Source organism: Heloderma suspectum, chromosome 1 (assembly GCF_057233095.1).
Source record: "Heloderma suspectum isolate Gila_16-S chromosome 1, 16-S_ref, whole genome shotgun sequence".
Taxonomy (NCBI): domain Eukaryota; kingdom Metazoa; phylum Chordata; class Lepidosauria; order Squamata; family Helodermatidae; genus Heloderma; species Heloderma suspectum.
This window is the reverse complement of record NC_139458.1, coordinates 66,312,223-66,328,688: the sequence shown is the minus strand read 5'-3', so window position 1 is coordinate 66,328,688 and position 16,466 is coordinate 66,312,223. Positions and strand designations below refer to the sequence as shown.

Below are 16,466 nucleotides of genomic sequence, written 5' to 3'. Positions count from 1 at the left end.
GTTAGCCGTGATAGGCTACGGATTTACGTAGCCTATCACGGCTATATGGAAGAAGTGAACGGTGGCCGCACACGCGGCCGCCATTCGCAATGCAGCACGGACAGCAGCAGGTAGGTGCTCCGTTCCGGGCCCGTTTCGTGGGGTGGGGGGGCAGGGGGCTTCATTCCGCCATGGATTTCGTGGGGCTTAATGCACTGGCATTCGGCCTCACCGAGATCTGTCGCAGAATTCTCTGACATCCCTAGGTGAGTCTCAGTTATCCTCCTCTGCCAGAAGTCCCACCCTGGGATTGCAAGGTTGTAGATTACAGTTGCTATCGTGGCCTTCTCATCAGCTGGTGCTGGCAAATATCATGCCCTGTCCCTAATGCAATCTAAAGTTCCATGCACTACAATTAATCTAGCAGCACCTTAAGGCTGCAGAACCAGAATCCCTACAAAGGGAGAAAGCAACTGGGGGAGGGGAGGAGAAGAAGTTGTCATGTAAATATGTAGGCAGGAAAAGGATTAATTACCCCTCCTCTCCTCCAGTCCAAACCTTCTGCTCCCAAAACTGGCTTCCTGAAGAAACAGCCATCAAGGGTTAAATACATATGTTTGCATGTAACCTGTAGTTTGGCTCTAAGAAAGCAGAGAGGTTGCAATACCCAGGTCAGATAGAAAGTACAGGGAGATTTGGGGAGCGAAATTGATAAAACTGAACTTCAGTTCTTCAGATAGCCTAAACTAATTACCTCTCAGACTCACAGAACATGAGATAGTAGTGAAAGGAATTCTGCAGCACTGTAGCTATGATAAAACAGTGGATAATGACCAATATTCAGAAAGTTATGTGGAAGTAGGTTTTAGGCATTTGAACTTATTTTGCTTTTAAGTCAGTATTCACATGCAAAGATTAGTATTCACATGAAAAGTCCTTTTCTTTTCTTTTCTTTTCTTTTCTTAAGTACAATGTAATTGGAACTGTCTTATTTTTCTGTCATTTGGCCTTTTGCATGGTATTAACTTATGGAAATGTTACTGCAACAAAGTTATACTCTTGGGGGCTGAATTTATAGCCAGTGTTTTTAGTTCTGCAGCAAAGCGTACATCTAAACGATCATCAAACTTAGAGCCACAAGATTGCGAAATTTGAGGAAGTTGAGGAAGAATTGCAAAGTTATGTTTGATAAAATAGAGCCTGATAAACTGTATCAAATATTAGTAGATTATGACATTAAGTACTTGCAAACAGCACACTTTCAAGTTAAAATATTACTTATAAGTTCAAACCAAGTTTATTTTCATCATATTTTTGGGTTATAAACATTAAAATACAAATACATATAGGAAAAATTATTTAAACATCAGTTATTCAGTAGATAATTTCTAAGTCCAAACCTTTCATGAACTCTGCCTCTTTCATCTCCCAATGTAACTGTTACAGTGCAGTTCTTATTTAGGTCAAAATGTTCACTGTAAAAGTGGTAGTCAGGAGTTACCCAACCAATCCAGACTGAAGATGGGTCTTGACCAGCAAAGATCCGCACTGAGTAGAAGTACTGAAATAAGCAGAATATAGTGTACGTATCAGAAGTGGCAAATATTCTTAAATGGAAACAAACTCAAAACTTTGTCAGAAAAAAATCATTTCATCAAGGGAGAGACCTTTCTCCCTGTCACTTGCTGCCCTTGAGCCACAACAGCAGTAGCTGCTGGGTAAATCCTGGGAGGGAACAGGGGTTGAAGGATCACTGAGAACTATTTGGGGCCAGTGGGGGGAGGGTTTGGAAGTGGGATAGGGATCAGACCCCATCATGTCCATGATCAGGGGCATGATGGGGTCCATTGATCTGGATTAGCTTTGATTAAGCAGAGCTATTTCCTGATTTCAGGGGAAATAGATCAGCTTAATCTGAACCAACCCAATTCAGATCTGTGGCAACTAGTCCATCACTAAAAAAATAACCCATGGCTATATACTTACTGCTGTGGCATGAATGAGTAGCTCCTGGCTTTGCTTTCTGGAAATAAGTTAAGATTATCAGTATTTTAAAACATAAAGCATTAGATAATTCTGTATAACTCTGAAATAATGCTGAAGAAGAGCTTTTATGGATTGGTTTTCCTTTGGTATGTATGAACTACAGCACTTTTATTCATAGAGTGAAACTTGTTCTAGACAGAATTATGAAAGGAAAATGATGCATAGGTTCTGTCAGTTAAAAGAGAAGGATGTAAAATCAGCCAGCTTCAGAATGTCATCCTGTATCTTGACTGCTTTAAATGAAAACAGGCATATGCTAAAGAGAAAGGCTCCCAGCAGCATATAAATTCAAAAAGGCAGCATGAGTACAATATTCTGAAACAAAATCTTGAGTGACATAGTGTCTCCCAGTACATTCCATTTCAACCAAAGTCTTTCAGGCTCAGTACCCCTGAATAATCAAACCCATCTAGGTACAGGATAAATACATCTCTTGTTTTTTGACTAAAGAGTTGGGCACCATCAAATCCAAAGCGGTAAAATTACAGTGTAAGTGGAAAGAATTAAAAATGCCATGAATAAAAAACGGAAGAGAGCTGTTTTAAAACATAGCTTTAAGCTAACATAAGATTAAACTTATATCTAACCTTTTTTGGAAACCATCAATAAGTTCCAAACCGGTGCTGTAGTTAAAAGATGAGTGGAATTCAATCGGCATGCTCAAGCGACAATATATCATGTCTGCATTACTATTCTGTGTTCCAAACGTCTTATGGGTAACTTTTAAGCGTGGTGGGCTGTCAATGTTTCCATCAATTCTTGTCACCTGAAAAAGGGTTATCCAAAATTTGCTTATGAAACAGGAAAAAGGAGCAATTCTATTAATCTATGATAGTCTGAAGAGTGATTGCCAAGTTGGACTCCCAACAAAGGAAGAATTCACAAAGAGATTGATAGAATGATAAAGGTAACATCTGCAATATACGCCTTAGGGTGCAAGCCTATGCATGTTTAGACAGAAAAAAGTCCTGTATCTCCCACCATCTCTCTAGCCCACTATGTGGGCTAGGGCATGCTGGGAATTGTGGGACTCTTTTCTGTCTTAACATGCATAGGATGTTATATGACATAAAGTGTGAATAATGACATAAGGTGTGAATAAAGATATGACATCTCTTCTTACTATGCACTATTACCTCTATATGCGGGTGGTTTTTTGGTACATTGACAAAAGTTGGTAAGCGTTTGCTAAACCACATAGCCACTTCTCTGTTCATGTTGACAGCAAAAGGTTCAAAGCCTTCTTGAAGACCACACATTGTATAATACTTGAAGGTGCTGGCATCTCTTCCAAAGTTCATTCGGCCTATCTGAGACAGACCCAATGAGCAAATAGGGACAAAACCTGAATGAATGAGAAATGAAAATGGACTTAGGGACATTCATACACAGAGAACCTTACAGCTGATTATGCTAACCGCAAGCTAATAGCTTCCATACTCACATTTTAGGATCCCTCTTGGTTGAAGTTATAATTTGATTAATCTTTTGATTAAATAAATTCCAAAAAGTTGTCCAAAAAAGTACCCTGTCCAGATATTTTATTGACAATAATACTTTATTATAATAATCAAACATCATATAGCTATGTAGAAAGCCTTCTGAAAAAATAGTTGCTTAATATTCCATTTAGTCAGTTTTCTAATGCCAGTTGACATTTACTGCAGGTTTAAAGGACAAACAGCTGGCTGATCCTGAACCATAGGAAAGCCATCATAAAACATTTTATGAAGCTAATAACATGGCTCTGCCTGAAAGCTTCCATAAGAAACATGGGATGTTGAAGTCAATGACAAGAACACTAGACAGGTGTAGATTGGCTGACTAGGAAACAGATAATCAAAAGGGACACAATCTTGTTAGCAGTTGGTGATACAAAATAACAACAAAAAATGAATGTGTCCAATAGGAAATTTATCCAAATAGTGGGAAAAGTGGATGCTCAAAGAGTATGGCTTTGCTTTGTTTTGTTTTTAAAATAATGATAATGTAGTGACTATTCTGAAAGCATATTGTTTTGAAGGGGCAAGCAACGATGGAAGAAAGGAAGGCAGTTAAATGTCACTGATTAATCTACTTCCAATGGAAGTAGGCAAGCCTACTCCTAATACTTTTATCCAAAGAATTTGGCTTTGTTAGGACAAACACATGCATTTTTCTTTATACAAAGGTGATAGGACAACAGATATGGCACCCTGGTATTTATTAACGTAAAAAGATACTCACAAAAACTGCAAGTAACATAGCTCAGTGTGATAGAGCACATGCTTTGCATGCAAAAGGTCTCGAGTTCAATCCCCGGCTTCTCCAAGTAAGGTGAGGGAAGATTCTTGCCTGAAACCCTCGAGAGACGCTGCCAGTCAGTGTTAACAATACTGGGCTAGATGGACCCAGGGTCTGACTCAGTATAAGGCAGCTTCCTATGTTCCTATGTTATCAACATGTTTGTGACAAATTCAAGGGTTAAGTGTATAACATATAAACTAACTGTTTTAGTTTAGGTATTTTAATGAATTAGCAGAAGCTTTCGTGGGTTACAAAACACTTCATCAAATGCTATAAGTGGAGCTGGAGGCTTTGGGTCTGAAAAAGCACTTAGATAGGCGGATGTGCAGCAAGCATTCCATTCTCATAAATTGCGAGGCGCACTAAGAGCACAATCCTATGAAGATAGTTGGCAGCCTCTGAACTCAAGAGGCTGTTGGGTATCCAATGCAGGACAGCTGGAGCATGGAGGCAATCTTCGCCTCTGCTCTCCAGCCCCCCTACATTTTTGTTAGAAGGGCAATTTCACCCATCGAACAGTGGCACTTTGGAGTGGGAAGGAAGGAGGCTGGGGCAACCATAGGAAAAGTATGGCTGATGCCCCAGTCTCCTTCCCTTCCCTGACCCCAGGAATGCCCCCCTTTCCTCTCTCTGCACTCCAGGGACGTAGCCAGAACCGTGCTAGCTACGAGGAGGAGGGGACAGCAGTTTCTGGGCTCTGAGGTCGGAGCCCTGTTTCCGATTTCGCAGCCCAGAAACTGAACAATCCTATGTCTTCCCCAAACACTGTCTGGGGGGGACATAGGGTTGCTCCCAAAGAGTCTTCATAATGTGCATACAAACCATATTCCCTATTGAATCTCTGATTAACACAATCAAATTTCTTTATCATCTCTTGTTCTGCAATCTCACATTCCAGCCAGTTTTCTCCTCCAAAAATTCCAGCCTGCTCTATTGGTGCCCTCTGCAGCCTCTCCCTTTTTTTTCTTTTCACCAGCTTCAGTCAGCTTCACAAACTGACAGTCCCAACTGCCTATCCAAGATTCTGTACTCATATTCCCCCCCCCCCCATACACACACACTCAGATAGAATGTTCAGGCCTTACATACAGCCTGAACATTTGAAGATCAAAAAATTAAAACTAATCCTGATATGTACTTTCAAATAATAAAAAAGATCCAAACATCACAGATTATTATTTGTCGTTTCGAGGGGTTTTATTGGTTTTCCAGGGGTTTTATTTTATTCACCCAATAAAACAGAATGCTGCAGAATGCTACCCAAAGTTGGATACTAATGGATTTGAGTTTCTACTTAGAAAGGATCTCGTGCAAATCTCAGGGGGACCTGCCCAATATAGTGTAGCAGAGGACTGCTGGCAGGGGTGGGCAACTGGTGGCTTTCCAGATGTTTTGGCCCACAACTCCCATCATCCCTCACTATGCTGGCGAGGGCTGACAGAAATTGTAGGCCAAAACATCTAGGGCCACCGGTTACCCACCCCTGATGTAGAGCTGCATATGATAAGTCAGCTTATCGAGCACATGGGAAAGGGCCTTTTCTGTGGTGGTTCCTCAACTTTGGAACACCCTCCTGATGTAGTTGTGCCTTTCCTCCACTATTCAATTATGCAAATGAGCATTAAAACCTTTCCTTTTTAAGACTTTTTGGCAAACCTGCAAATGGCTCATATGCTAAGGAACAACTTTCTATGTCAGCTTTCTTCCTGTGGTATTGCCTACAGCCTATTGTCTTGTATCTTAGTATACAAGTCGCTTTGTATTGTTGTTGTTCAGTCGTTCAGTCGTGTCCGACTCTTTGTGACCCCATGGACCATAGCACACCAGGCCTTCCTGTCCTGCGCTCTCTCCCGGAGTGTGCTCAAGTTCATATTCATTGCATCGGTGATGCTATCTAGCCATCTCATCCTCTGCCGTCCCCTTCTCCTTTTGCCTTCAGTCTTTCCCAGCATCAGGGTCTTTTCCAGAGAGTTTTCTCTTTGCATTAGGTGGCCAAATTATTTGAGCTTCAGCTTCAGTATCTGTCCTTCCAATGAGCACTCAGGGTTGATTTCCTTTAGGATGGACTGATTTGACCTCCTTGCAGTCCAGGGGACTTGTAAGAGTCTTCTCCAGCACCACAGTTCGAAAGCATCAATTCTTCGGCGCTCAGCCTTCCTTATAGTCCAGCTCTCACAGCCATACATTACTACTGAGAAAACCATAGCTTTGATTAGACGGACCTTTCTTGGCAAGGTGATGTCTCTGCTTCTTACTATGCTGTCTAGGTTTGCCATAGCTTTCCTCCCAAGGAGCAAGCGTCTTTTAATTTCATGGCTACAGTCACCGTCTGCGGTGATCTTGGAGCCCAAGAAAGTAAAATCTGTCACTGCTTCCATTTCTTCCCCTTCTATATGCCAGGAAGTGATAGGGCCAGATGACATGATCTTAGTTTTTTTAATGTTGAGTTTCAAACCAGCTTTTGCACTCTCCTCTTTCACCCTCAACAAGAGGCTCTTGAGATCCTCTTCGCTTTCTGCCATTAGGGTGGTATCGTCTGCATATCGGAGGTTGTTGATAATTCTCCCGGCAATCTTAATTCTGACCTGTGATTCATCCAACCCGGCATTTCTCATGATGTACTCTGCATATAAGTTAAATAAGCAGGGTGACAATATGCAGCCTTGTCATACTCCTTTCCCAATTTTGAACCACTCGGTTGTTCCATGTCTGGTTCTTACTGTTGCTTCTTGACCCTCGTACAGGTTTCTCAGGAGACAGGTAAGGTGGTCTGGTACTCCCATCTCTTTAAGAATTTGACACAGTTTGTTGTGATCCACACAATCAAAGGCTTTAGCGTAGTCAATGAAGCAGAAATAGACGTTTTTCTGGCATTCTCTTGCTTTCTCTATGATGCAGCGAATGTTGGCGATTTGATCTCTAGTTCCTCTGCCTCTTTGAAACCCAGCTTGTACTTCCGGTAGTTCTCGGTTCGCATACTGCTGAAGCCTAATTTGTAGGATTTTGAGCATAACCTTGCTGGCATGTGAAATGAGCGCAATGGTGCGGTAGTTTGAACACTCTTTGGCGTTGCCCTTCTTTGGAATTGGAATGTAAACTGACCTTTTCCAGTCTTGCGGCCATTGTTGAGTGTTCCAAATGTGTTGGCATATTGAATGCAGCACTTTAACAGCATCATCTTTTAGGATTTTAAATAGCTCAGCTGGAATACTGTCATCTCCGCTAGCTTTGTTGTTAGTAATGCTTCCTAAGGCCCACTTGACTTCACTCTCGAGGATGTCCGGCTCAAGTTCAGTGACCGCACTATCATGGCTATCAGGGACATTCAGATCTTTCCTGTATAGTTCTTCTGTGTATTCTTTCCACCTCTTCTTAATCTCATCTGCTTCTGTTAGGTCCCTGCCTTCTTTGTCCTTTATCATGCCCGTCTTTGCACAAAACGTTCCCTTGAGATCTCCGATTTTCTTGAAGAGATCTCTAATCTTTCCCATTCTGTTGTTTTCCTCGATTTCTTTGCATTGTTCATTTAAGAAGGCCTTCTTGTCTCTCCCTGCTATTCTCTGGAACTCTGCATTCAGTTGGATATATCTTCCCCTTTCTCCCTTGCTTTTCGCTTCCCTTCTTTCCTCAGCTACTTGTAAAGCCTCATCAGACAGCCACTTGGCTTTCTTGGATTTCTTTTTCTTTGGGATGGATTGAGTTGCTGCCTCCTGAACAATGTTACTGACCTCCATCCATAGTTCCTCAGGCACTCTGTCTATCAGGTCTAATCCCTGAAATCTATTCCTCACCTCCACTGTATATTCATAAGGGATATGATTTAGGCCATACCTGAATGGTTTAGTGGTTTTCCCGACGTTCTTCAATTTAAGCCAAAATTTTGCAATAAGAAGCTCATGATCTGAGCCACAGTCAGCTCCAGGTCTTGTTTTGACTGACTGTATAGAGCTTCTCCATCTTTGACTGCAAAGGACATATTCAATCTGATTTCGATATTGACCATCTGGTGATGTCCATGTGTAGAGTCGTCTCTTGTGATGTTGAAAAAGAGTGTTTGCTATGATCAGCGTGTTCTCTTGGCAAAACTCTATTAGCATTTGTCCTGCTTCATTTTGTACACCAAGGCCATGCCTGCCTGTTATCCCAGTGATTTCTTGACCTCCTACTTTAGCATTCCAATCCCCTATGATGAAGAGGACATCTTTCTTTGGTGTTAGTTCTAGAAGGTGTTGTAGGTCTTCATAGAACCAATCAACCTCAGCTTCTTCGGCATCAGTGGTTGGGGCGTAGACTTGAATTACTGTGATGTTGAATGGTTTGCCTTGGATTCGTACTGAGATCATTCTGTCGTTTTTGAGATTGTACCCCAGTACTGCTTTTCCCACCCTTTTGTTGACTATGAGTGCTACTCCATTTCTTCTACGGGATTCTTGGCCACAATAGTAGATATGATGGTCACCTGAATTAAATTTGCCCATGACTGTCTATTTTAGTTCGCTGATTCCCAAGATGTCGATGTTCAGTCTTGCCATCTCATGTTTGACCACCTCCAGCTTACCTTGATTCATTGATCTGACATTCCAGGTTCCTAAACAATATTGTTCTTTACAGCATCGGATTTTCTTTTCACCACCAGACACATCCACAGCTGAGTGTCCTTTCGGGTTTGGCCCAGCCGCTTCACTCTTTCTGGCGCTACTTGGAAATACCCTCTGCTCTTCCCCAGTAGTATATTGGACACCTTCCGACCTGAGGGGCTCATCTTCCGGCATCATCTCTTTTAGCCTTGTGATACGTTCCATGGGGTTTTCTTGGCAAGAATACTGGAGTGGGTTGCCATTTCCTTCTCCAGTGGACCACATTTTGTCAGAACTCTCTGCCATGACCTGCCCATCTTGGGTGGCCCTGCACGGCATAGCTTATGGCTTCACTGAGTTACGCAAGCCCCTTCGCCACAACAAGGCTGTGATCCATGAAGGGGCGCTTTGTATTATATAACCCTAAAATGAAGGCTTATAAAATCCTTAAATAAATTACAATAAATAATAATACATAAAAGCCTCTTGTTGCTTGCACAATGTAGAGGGCTCCATCCACAGGTCTACTAACACCCAGCACACCAGGGAACCTCAGGATTCCTGCAACTCTCCTGGTTTTAGTGAAGTCTGATTCTGAATTCCCATGGAAAATTGGTGCCAAGAGAGAGAGAGTATAGGGGGAGAATCCTCCCCCTATCTCAGGTTTTATATAATAATTTCTGCTCTGCATTATACTATGGCAACTACCAGAAATTGAAACATAAATATTTTCTTTATGACATCTTTTGTTTTCTGAATGATTATATCTGTGCATATTGTATGTGTGTATCAGCATTTCATATCCCTGGTTGCTAATGAAAATGGGCTTTCAGGACTAGTCTAATATGACTAATTAATGTTTTTGAAAAAAATGTATATGTATCATTAATTGTAGTAAGAATGCAATAAGCTTGATGGTTTAACAAAGGAAGTTGGTCAAACACCTTTTCCAATTTGATGAAAAACCCTGCAGGATATAGTAATACATTAGTGGTCAATACATTCAATTTGCTAACACCAAACATTAAAAGCTATTTTTAGGATATACTAAAATAATTTTAAAAAATTAACAGTTTCAAGTTTTAAGTAATGCTCTTGGAAAGTCCTGGATTACAAAGTACAATGGCCACAATACAACACAGAATTAGGCATGCTTACCAGCACAAGCTATATGTAGCTATTCAAAAGTAAATCCCATTGAGTCCAGTGGGGCTTATTCCTGGGAAACTGTATATAGGATTATAGTCTACATCCATTGAAAGCACTGGGCTTAAGGATACCAAAGTCTGTGTTGGGTTTAGGCCACTGTCTTGTTAAGAAAAATCCTAGATTGGATTCAACAGTTCCTTTCCTCCAATAGAAAAACTTCCTCCAGTGGATGGAATCTTCTTACAATGGAGGAAGCATCTTCTGTCATAGAATGGAAATCCTTAGATCCAACCTATTGTTAGTAAATACATTTTTTAAATTAGTAGCTATCCTCCCAGAGATTCATTTCTGGGTCCTTCAGGATTGCCAGAATGATCTAATGAGAATGAAACAATCATGACAAGATTGTCTTAAACCATTCAGAATGACTTTTTAGTATATTAAGTGCACAATCCTATGCATGTCATGAAGGGAGAGGAAGGGGGTTACCCAAATTCCCTGCAGTGTAGGCAGTGGGCAAACCAATTACCCGGTAGGCTGCCATCACTTCATGTCCACCTCAACCTGAGCCAGAGGATTCTCAGATCTTTTGGGGCACAGAAATAATGTTCAAGCTGACATCTTCTATTTCAAGCCCCAAGCCAAAAATTCTAAACAGTAGCAAGACCAAACAGAAGGCTCTGAATTTAGTTCTGGGGCTTCACATAGATGTGAAGTTTATTTACAATAAGGGAGGTGGGGGGAAGGGATAAAAAGATGTAAAGAAATCAAAGGAACCAGAGGAACCCTTTGAAACAATGGAAAACCCTCTTGAAACAATGCTGAATCCTTTTGGAAGCATCCTACAGGCAAAAATAACAAAGCAATGCCTATCCAATCCTTTACCTAGGTAAGGGTCCCCTAGCAGGCCAGGGCCCAATTCAAAATCCAAGAGCTCATGAGTCAGTTAGTGTAGGCAAATGAAGACTGAAGATCAAAATGAAGATCAAGATGAAGACCAGACAAAACAAAGACCAAATGGCAACAGTAGCCCCCCTAGCTTTATACCCCTCCAGGGCCTTGGCAAGTGTGAGGTGAGCCTCCATAGCCAATCACTGTTGGGCTAGATAACTTCTCAGCTTCCAGGAGGGGAGGAGGGAGTGAAAAGCTCTCATTGCAATATATCTAACATCAGTTAGTTTAATTTTGGCAGAAATTCAGCTCTGACCTTGACGGCCTGGGGATTAGAAAAACCTATGATAATGCATGCAGGTGGTTTTAACAAGTGCACGCCAGCCGCTCCTCATGAAATAGAGCTTGTTACAAGCAGCTAAATCTCAAAAACAAAAATGCATTTCTTGACACATGTTTAAACAGAAATAAGTCTGCATAAACATGCATAGGAATGACCCCTAATTGTATTTTCCCTGCACTCTGTTCGTAGGATTTTCTCCTGCTCTTAATTCTCCTGTTTGCGATGCTTTAAAGTTTCTAAATTTTTTCTGTGATTTAACATTGTTTTTAAGTTTAATTGTAAGATGCTTTGGAGTCACTATCTGGGCTGAAAGACAACTAATAAATTTATAAAATACATAAATAATGTCATTTTAATCAAATGACAAGTAATAAGCAATGTTCACAGTATTCACAGATAATCTTAAAAGTTCAGTTTTCAAGACATCTGTCTTCTACAGCTGTTAAATTACAGTTACAATTACTTCACTGAAAACTAATGAGTAGCCAATGCCTATTAGACAGACAAGTGTAAAGTTGTGGAATGCCCCAAAGATTAAGCATTATTTTAACATCCGAATAATTTGAAACTTGTAGCAAGATATAACTTTCTCAATATTACTTTACAATTAGAAGCATTGTCTAAACAAAGAATCAGCTTACCATTATCTATTTCAAAGTCAGCAAAAGCAAGTTCTGAACCTTGCCATAGCTTTCCTCCCAAGGAGCAAGCGTCTTTTAATTTCATGGCTACAGTCACCGTCTGCGGTGATCTTGGAGCCCAAGAAAATAAAATCTGTCACTGCTTCCATTTCTTCCCCTTCTATATGCCAGGAAGTGATAGGGCCAGATGACATGATCTTAGTTTTTTTAATGTTGAGTTTCAAACCAGCTTTTGCACTCTCCTCTTTCACCCTCAACAAGAGGCTCTTGAGATCCTCTTCGCTTTCTGCCATTAGGGTGGTATCGTCTGCATATCGGAGGTTGTTGATAATTCTCCCGGCAATCTTAATTCTGACCTGTGATTCATCCAACCCGGCATTTCTCATGATGTACTCTGCATATAAGTTAAATAAGCAGGGTGACAATATGCAGCCTTGTCATACTCCTTTCCCAATTTTGAACCACTCGGTTGTTCCATGTCTGGTTCTTACTGTTGCTTCTTGACCCTCGTACAGGTTTCTCAGGAGACAGGTAAGGTGGTCTGGTACTCCCATCTCTTTAAGAATTTGACACAGTTTGTTGTGATCCACACAATCAAAGGCTTTAGCGTAGTCAATGAAGCAGAAATAGACGTTTTTCTGGCATTCTCTTGCTTTCTCTATGATGCAGCGAATGTTGGCGATTTGATCTCTAGTTCCTCTGCCTCTTTGAAACCCAGCTTGTACTTCCGGTAGTTCTCGGTTCGCATACTGCTGAAGCCTAATTTGTAGGATTTTGAGCATAACCTTGCTGGCATGTGAAATGAGCGCAATGGTGCGGTAGTTTGAACACTCTTTGGCGTTGCCCTTCTTTGGAATTGGAATGTAAACTGACCTTTTCCAGTCTTGCGGCCATTGTTGAGTGTTCCAAATGTGTTGGCATATTGAATGCAGCACTTTAACAGCATCATCTTTTAGGATTTTAAATAGCTCAGCTGGAATACTGTCATCTCCGCTAGCTTTGTTGTTAGTAATGCTTCCTAAGGCCCACTTGACTTCACTCTCGAGGATGTCCGGCTCAAGTTCAGTGACCGCACTATCATGGCTATCAGGGACATTCAGATCTTTCCTGTATAGTTCTTCTGTGTATTCTTTCCACCTCTTCTTAATCTCATCTGCTTCTGTTAGGTCCCTGCCTTCTTTGTCCTTTATCATGCCCGTCTTTGCACAAAACGTTCCCTTGAGATCTCCGATTTTCTTGAAGAGATCTCTAATCTTTCCCATTCTGTTGTTTTCCTCGATTTCTTTGCATTGTTCATTTAAGAAGGCCTTCTTGTCTCTCCCTGCTATTCTCTGGAACTCTGCATTCAGTTGGATATATCTTCCCCTTTCTCCCTTGCTTTTCGCTTCCCTTCTTTCCTCAGCTACTTGTAAAGCCTCATCAGACAGCCACTTGGCTTTCTTGGATTTCTTTTTCTTTGGGATGGATTGAGTTGCTGCCTCCTGAACAATGTTACTGACCTCCATCCATAGTTCCTCAGGCACTCTGTCTATCAGGTCTAATCCCTGAAATCTATTCCTCACCTCCACTGTATATTCATAAGGGATATGATTTAGGCCATACCTGAATGGTTTAGTGGTTTTCCCGACGTTCTTCAATTTAAGCCAAAATTTTGCAATAAGAAGCTCATGATCTGAGCCACAGTCAGCTCCAGGTCTTGTTTTGACTGACTGTATAGAGCTTCTCCATCTTTGACTGCAAAGGACATATTCAATCTGATTTCGATATTGACCATCTGGTGATGTCCATGTGTAGAGTCGTCTCTTGTGATGTTGAAAAAGAGTGTTTGCTATGATCAGCGTGTTCTCTTGGCAAAACTCTATTAGCATTTGTCCTGCTTCATTTTGTACACCAAGGCCATGCCTGCCTGTTATCCCGGTGATTTCTTGACCTCCTACTTTAGCATTCCAATCCCCTATGATGAAGAGGACATCTTTCTTTGGTGTTAGTTCTAGAAGGTGTTGTAGGTCTTCATAGAACCAATCAACCTCAGCTTCTTCGGCATCAGTGGTTGGGGCGTAGACTTGAATTACTGTGATGTTGAATGGTTTGCCTTGGATTCGTACTGAGATCATTCTGTCGTTTTTGAGATTGTACCCCAGTACTGCTTTTCCCACCCTTTTGTTGACTATGAGTGCTACTCCATTTCTTCTACGGGATTCTTGGCCACAATAGTAGATATGATGGTCACCTGAATTAAATTTGCCCATGACTGTCTATTTTAGTTCGCTGATTCCCAAGATGTCGATGTTCAGTCTTGCCATCTCATGTTTGACCACCTCCAGCTTACCTTGATTCACTGATCTGACATTCCAGGTTCCTAAACAATATTGTTCTTTACAGCATCGGATTTTCTTTTCACCACCAGACACATCCACAAACCTTTCGGGTTTGGCCCAGCCGCTTCACTCTTTCTGGCGCTACTTGGAAATACCCTCTGCTCTTCCCCAGTAGTATATTGGACACCTTCCGACCTGAGGGGCTCATCTTCCGGCATCATCTCTTTTAGCCTTGTGATACGTTCCATGGGGTTTTCTTGGCAAGAATACTGGAGTGGGTTGCCATTTCCTTCTCCAGTGGACCACATTTTGTCAGAACTCTCTGCCATGACCTGCCCATCTTGGGTGGCCCTGCACGGCATAGCTTATGGCTTCACTGAGTTACGCAAGCCCCTTCGCCACAACAAGGCTGTGATCCATGAAGGGGCGCTTTGTATTATATAACCCTAAAATGAAGGCTTATAAAATCCTTAAATAAATTACAATAAATAATAATACATAAAAGCCTCTTGTTGCTTGCACAATGTAGAGGGCTCCATCCACAGGTCTACTAACACCCAGCACACCAGGGAACCTCAGGATTCCTGCAACTCTCCTGGTTTTAGTGAAGTCTGATTCTGAATTCCCATGGAAAATTGGTGCCAAGAGAGAGAGAGTATAGGGGGAGAATCCTCCCCCTATCTCAGGTTTTATATAATAATTTCTGCTCTGCATTATACTATGGCAACTACCAGAAATTGAAACATAAATATTTTCTTTATGACATCTTTTGTTTTCTGAATGATTATATCTGTGCATATTGTATGTGTGTATCAGCATTTCATATCCCTGGTTGCTAATGAAAATGGGCTTTCAGGACTAGTCTAATATGACTAATTAATGTTTTTGAAAAAAATGTATATGTATCATTAATTGTAGTAAGAATGCAATAAGCTTGATGGTTTAACAAAGGAAGTTGGTCAAACACCTTTTCCAATTTGATGAAAAACCCTGCAGGATATAGTAATACATTAGTGGTCAATACATTCAATTTGCTAACACCAAACATTAAAAGCTATTTTTAGGATATACTAAAATAATTTTAAAAAATTAACAGTTTCAAGTTTTAAGTAATGCTCTTGGAAAGTCCTGGATTACAAAGTACAATGGCCACAATACAACACAGAATTAGGCATGCTTACCAGCACAAGCTATATGTAGCTATTCAAAAGTAAATCCCATTGAGTCCAGTGGGGCTTATTCCTGGGAAACTGTATATAGGATTATAGTCTACATCCATTGAAAGCACTGGGCTTAAGGATACCAAAGTCTGTGTTGGGTTTAGGCCACTGTCTTGTTAAGAAAAATCCTAGATTGGATTCAACAGTTCCTTTCCTCCAATAGAAAAACTTCCTCCAGTGGATGGAATCTTCTTACAATGGAGGAAGCATCTTCTGTCATAGAATGGAAATCCTTAGATCCAACCTATTGTTAGTAAATACATTTTTTAAATTAGTAGCTATCCTCCCAGAGATTCATTTCTGGGTCCTTCAGGATTGCCAGAATGATCTAATGAGAATGAAACAATCATGACAAGATTGTCTTAAACCATTCAGAATGACTTTTTAGTATATTAAGTGCACAATCCTATGCATGTCATGAAGGGAGAGGAAGGGGGTTACCCAAATTCCCTGCAGTGTAGGCAGTGGGCAAACCAATTACCCGGTAGGCTGCCATCACTTCATGTCCACCTCAACCTGAGCCAGAGGATTCTCAGATCTTTTGGGGCACAGAAATAATGTTCAAGCTGACATCTTCTATTTCAAGCCCCAAGCCAAAAATTCTAAACAGTAGCAAGACCAAACAGAAGGCTCTGAATTTAGTTCTGGGGCTTCACATAGATGTGAAGTTTATTTACAATAAGGGAGGTGGGGGGAAGGGATAAAAAGATGTAAAGAAATCAAAGGAACCAGAGGAACCCTTTGAAACAATGGAAAACCCTCTTGAAACAATGCTGAATCCTTTTGGAAGCATCCTACAGGCAAAAATAACAAAGCAATGCCTATCCAATCCTTTACCTAGGTAAGGGTCCCCTAGCAGGCCAGGGCCCAATTCAAAATCCAAGAGCTCATGAGTCAGTTAGTGTAGGCAAATGAAGACTGAAGATCAAAATGAAGATCAAGATGAAGACCAGACAAAACAAAGACCAAATGGCAACAGTAGCCCCCCTAGCTTTATACCCCTCCAGGGCCTTGGC

General features: G+C 41.1%; 1 protein-coding gene across 1 annotated transcript in view; it reads right to left on the bottom strand.

The window, feature by feature from the left end:
* The window catches only part of RYR3 (ryanodine receptor 3), a 593,263-nt gene that overhangs the window by 314,060 nt on the left and 262,737 nt on the right, over positions 1-16,466 (bottom strand). The window contains exons 28-32 of the mRNA XM_084844796.1: positions 3,162-3,370; positions 2,613-2,791; positions 1,966-2,002; positions 1,662-1,664; positions 1,380-1,540 (exon numbers count right to left, since the gene is read on the bottom strand). Coding sequence (XP_084700922.1) covers positions 1,380-1,540; positions 1,662-1,664; positions 1,966-2,002; positions 2,613-2,791; positions 3,162-3,370 — 589 coding nt within the window. The remainder of the gene's footprint in view (positions 1-1,379; positions 1,541-1,661; positions 1,665-1,965; positions 2,003-2,612; positions 2,792-3,161; positions 3,371-16,466) is intronic.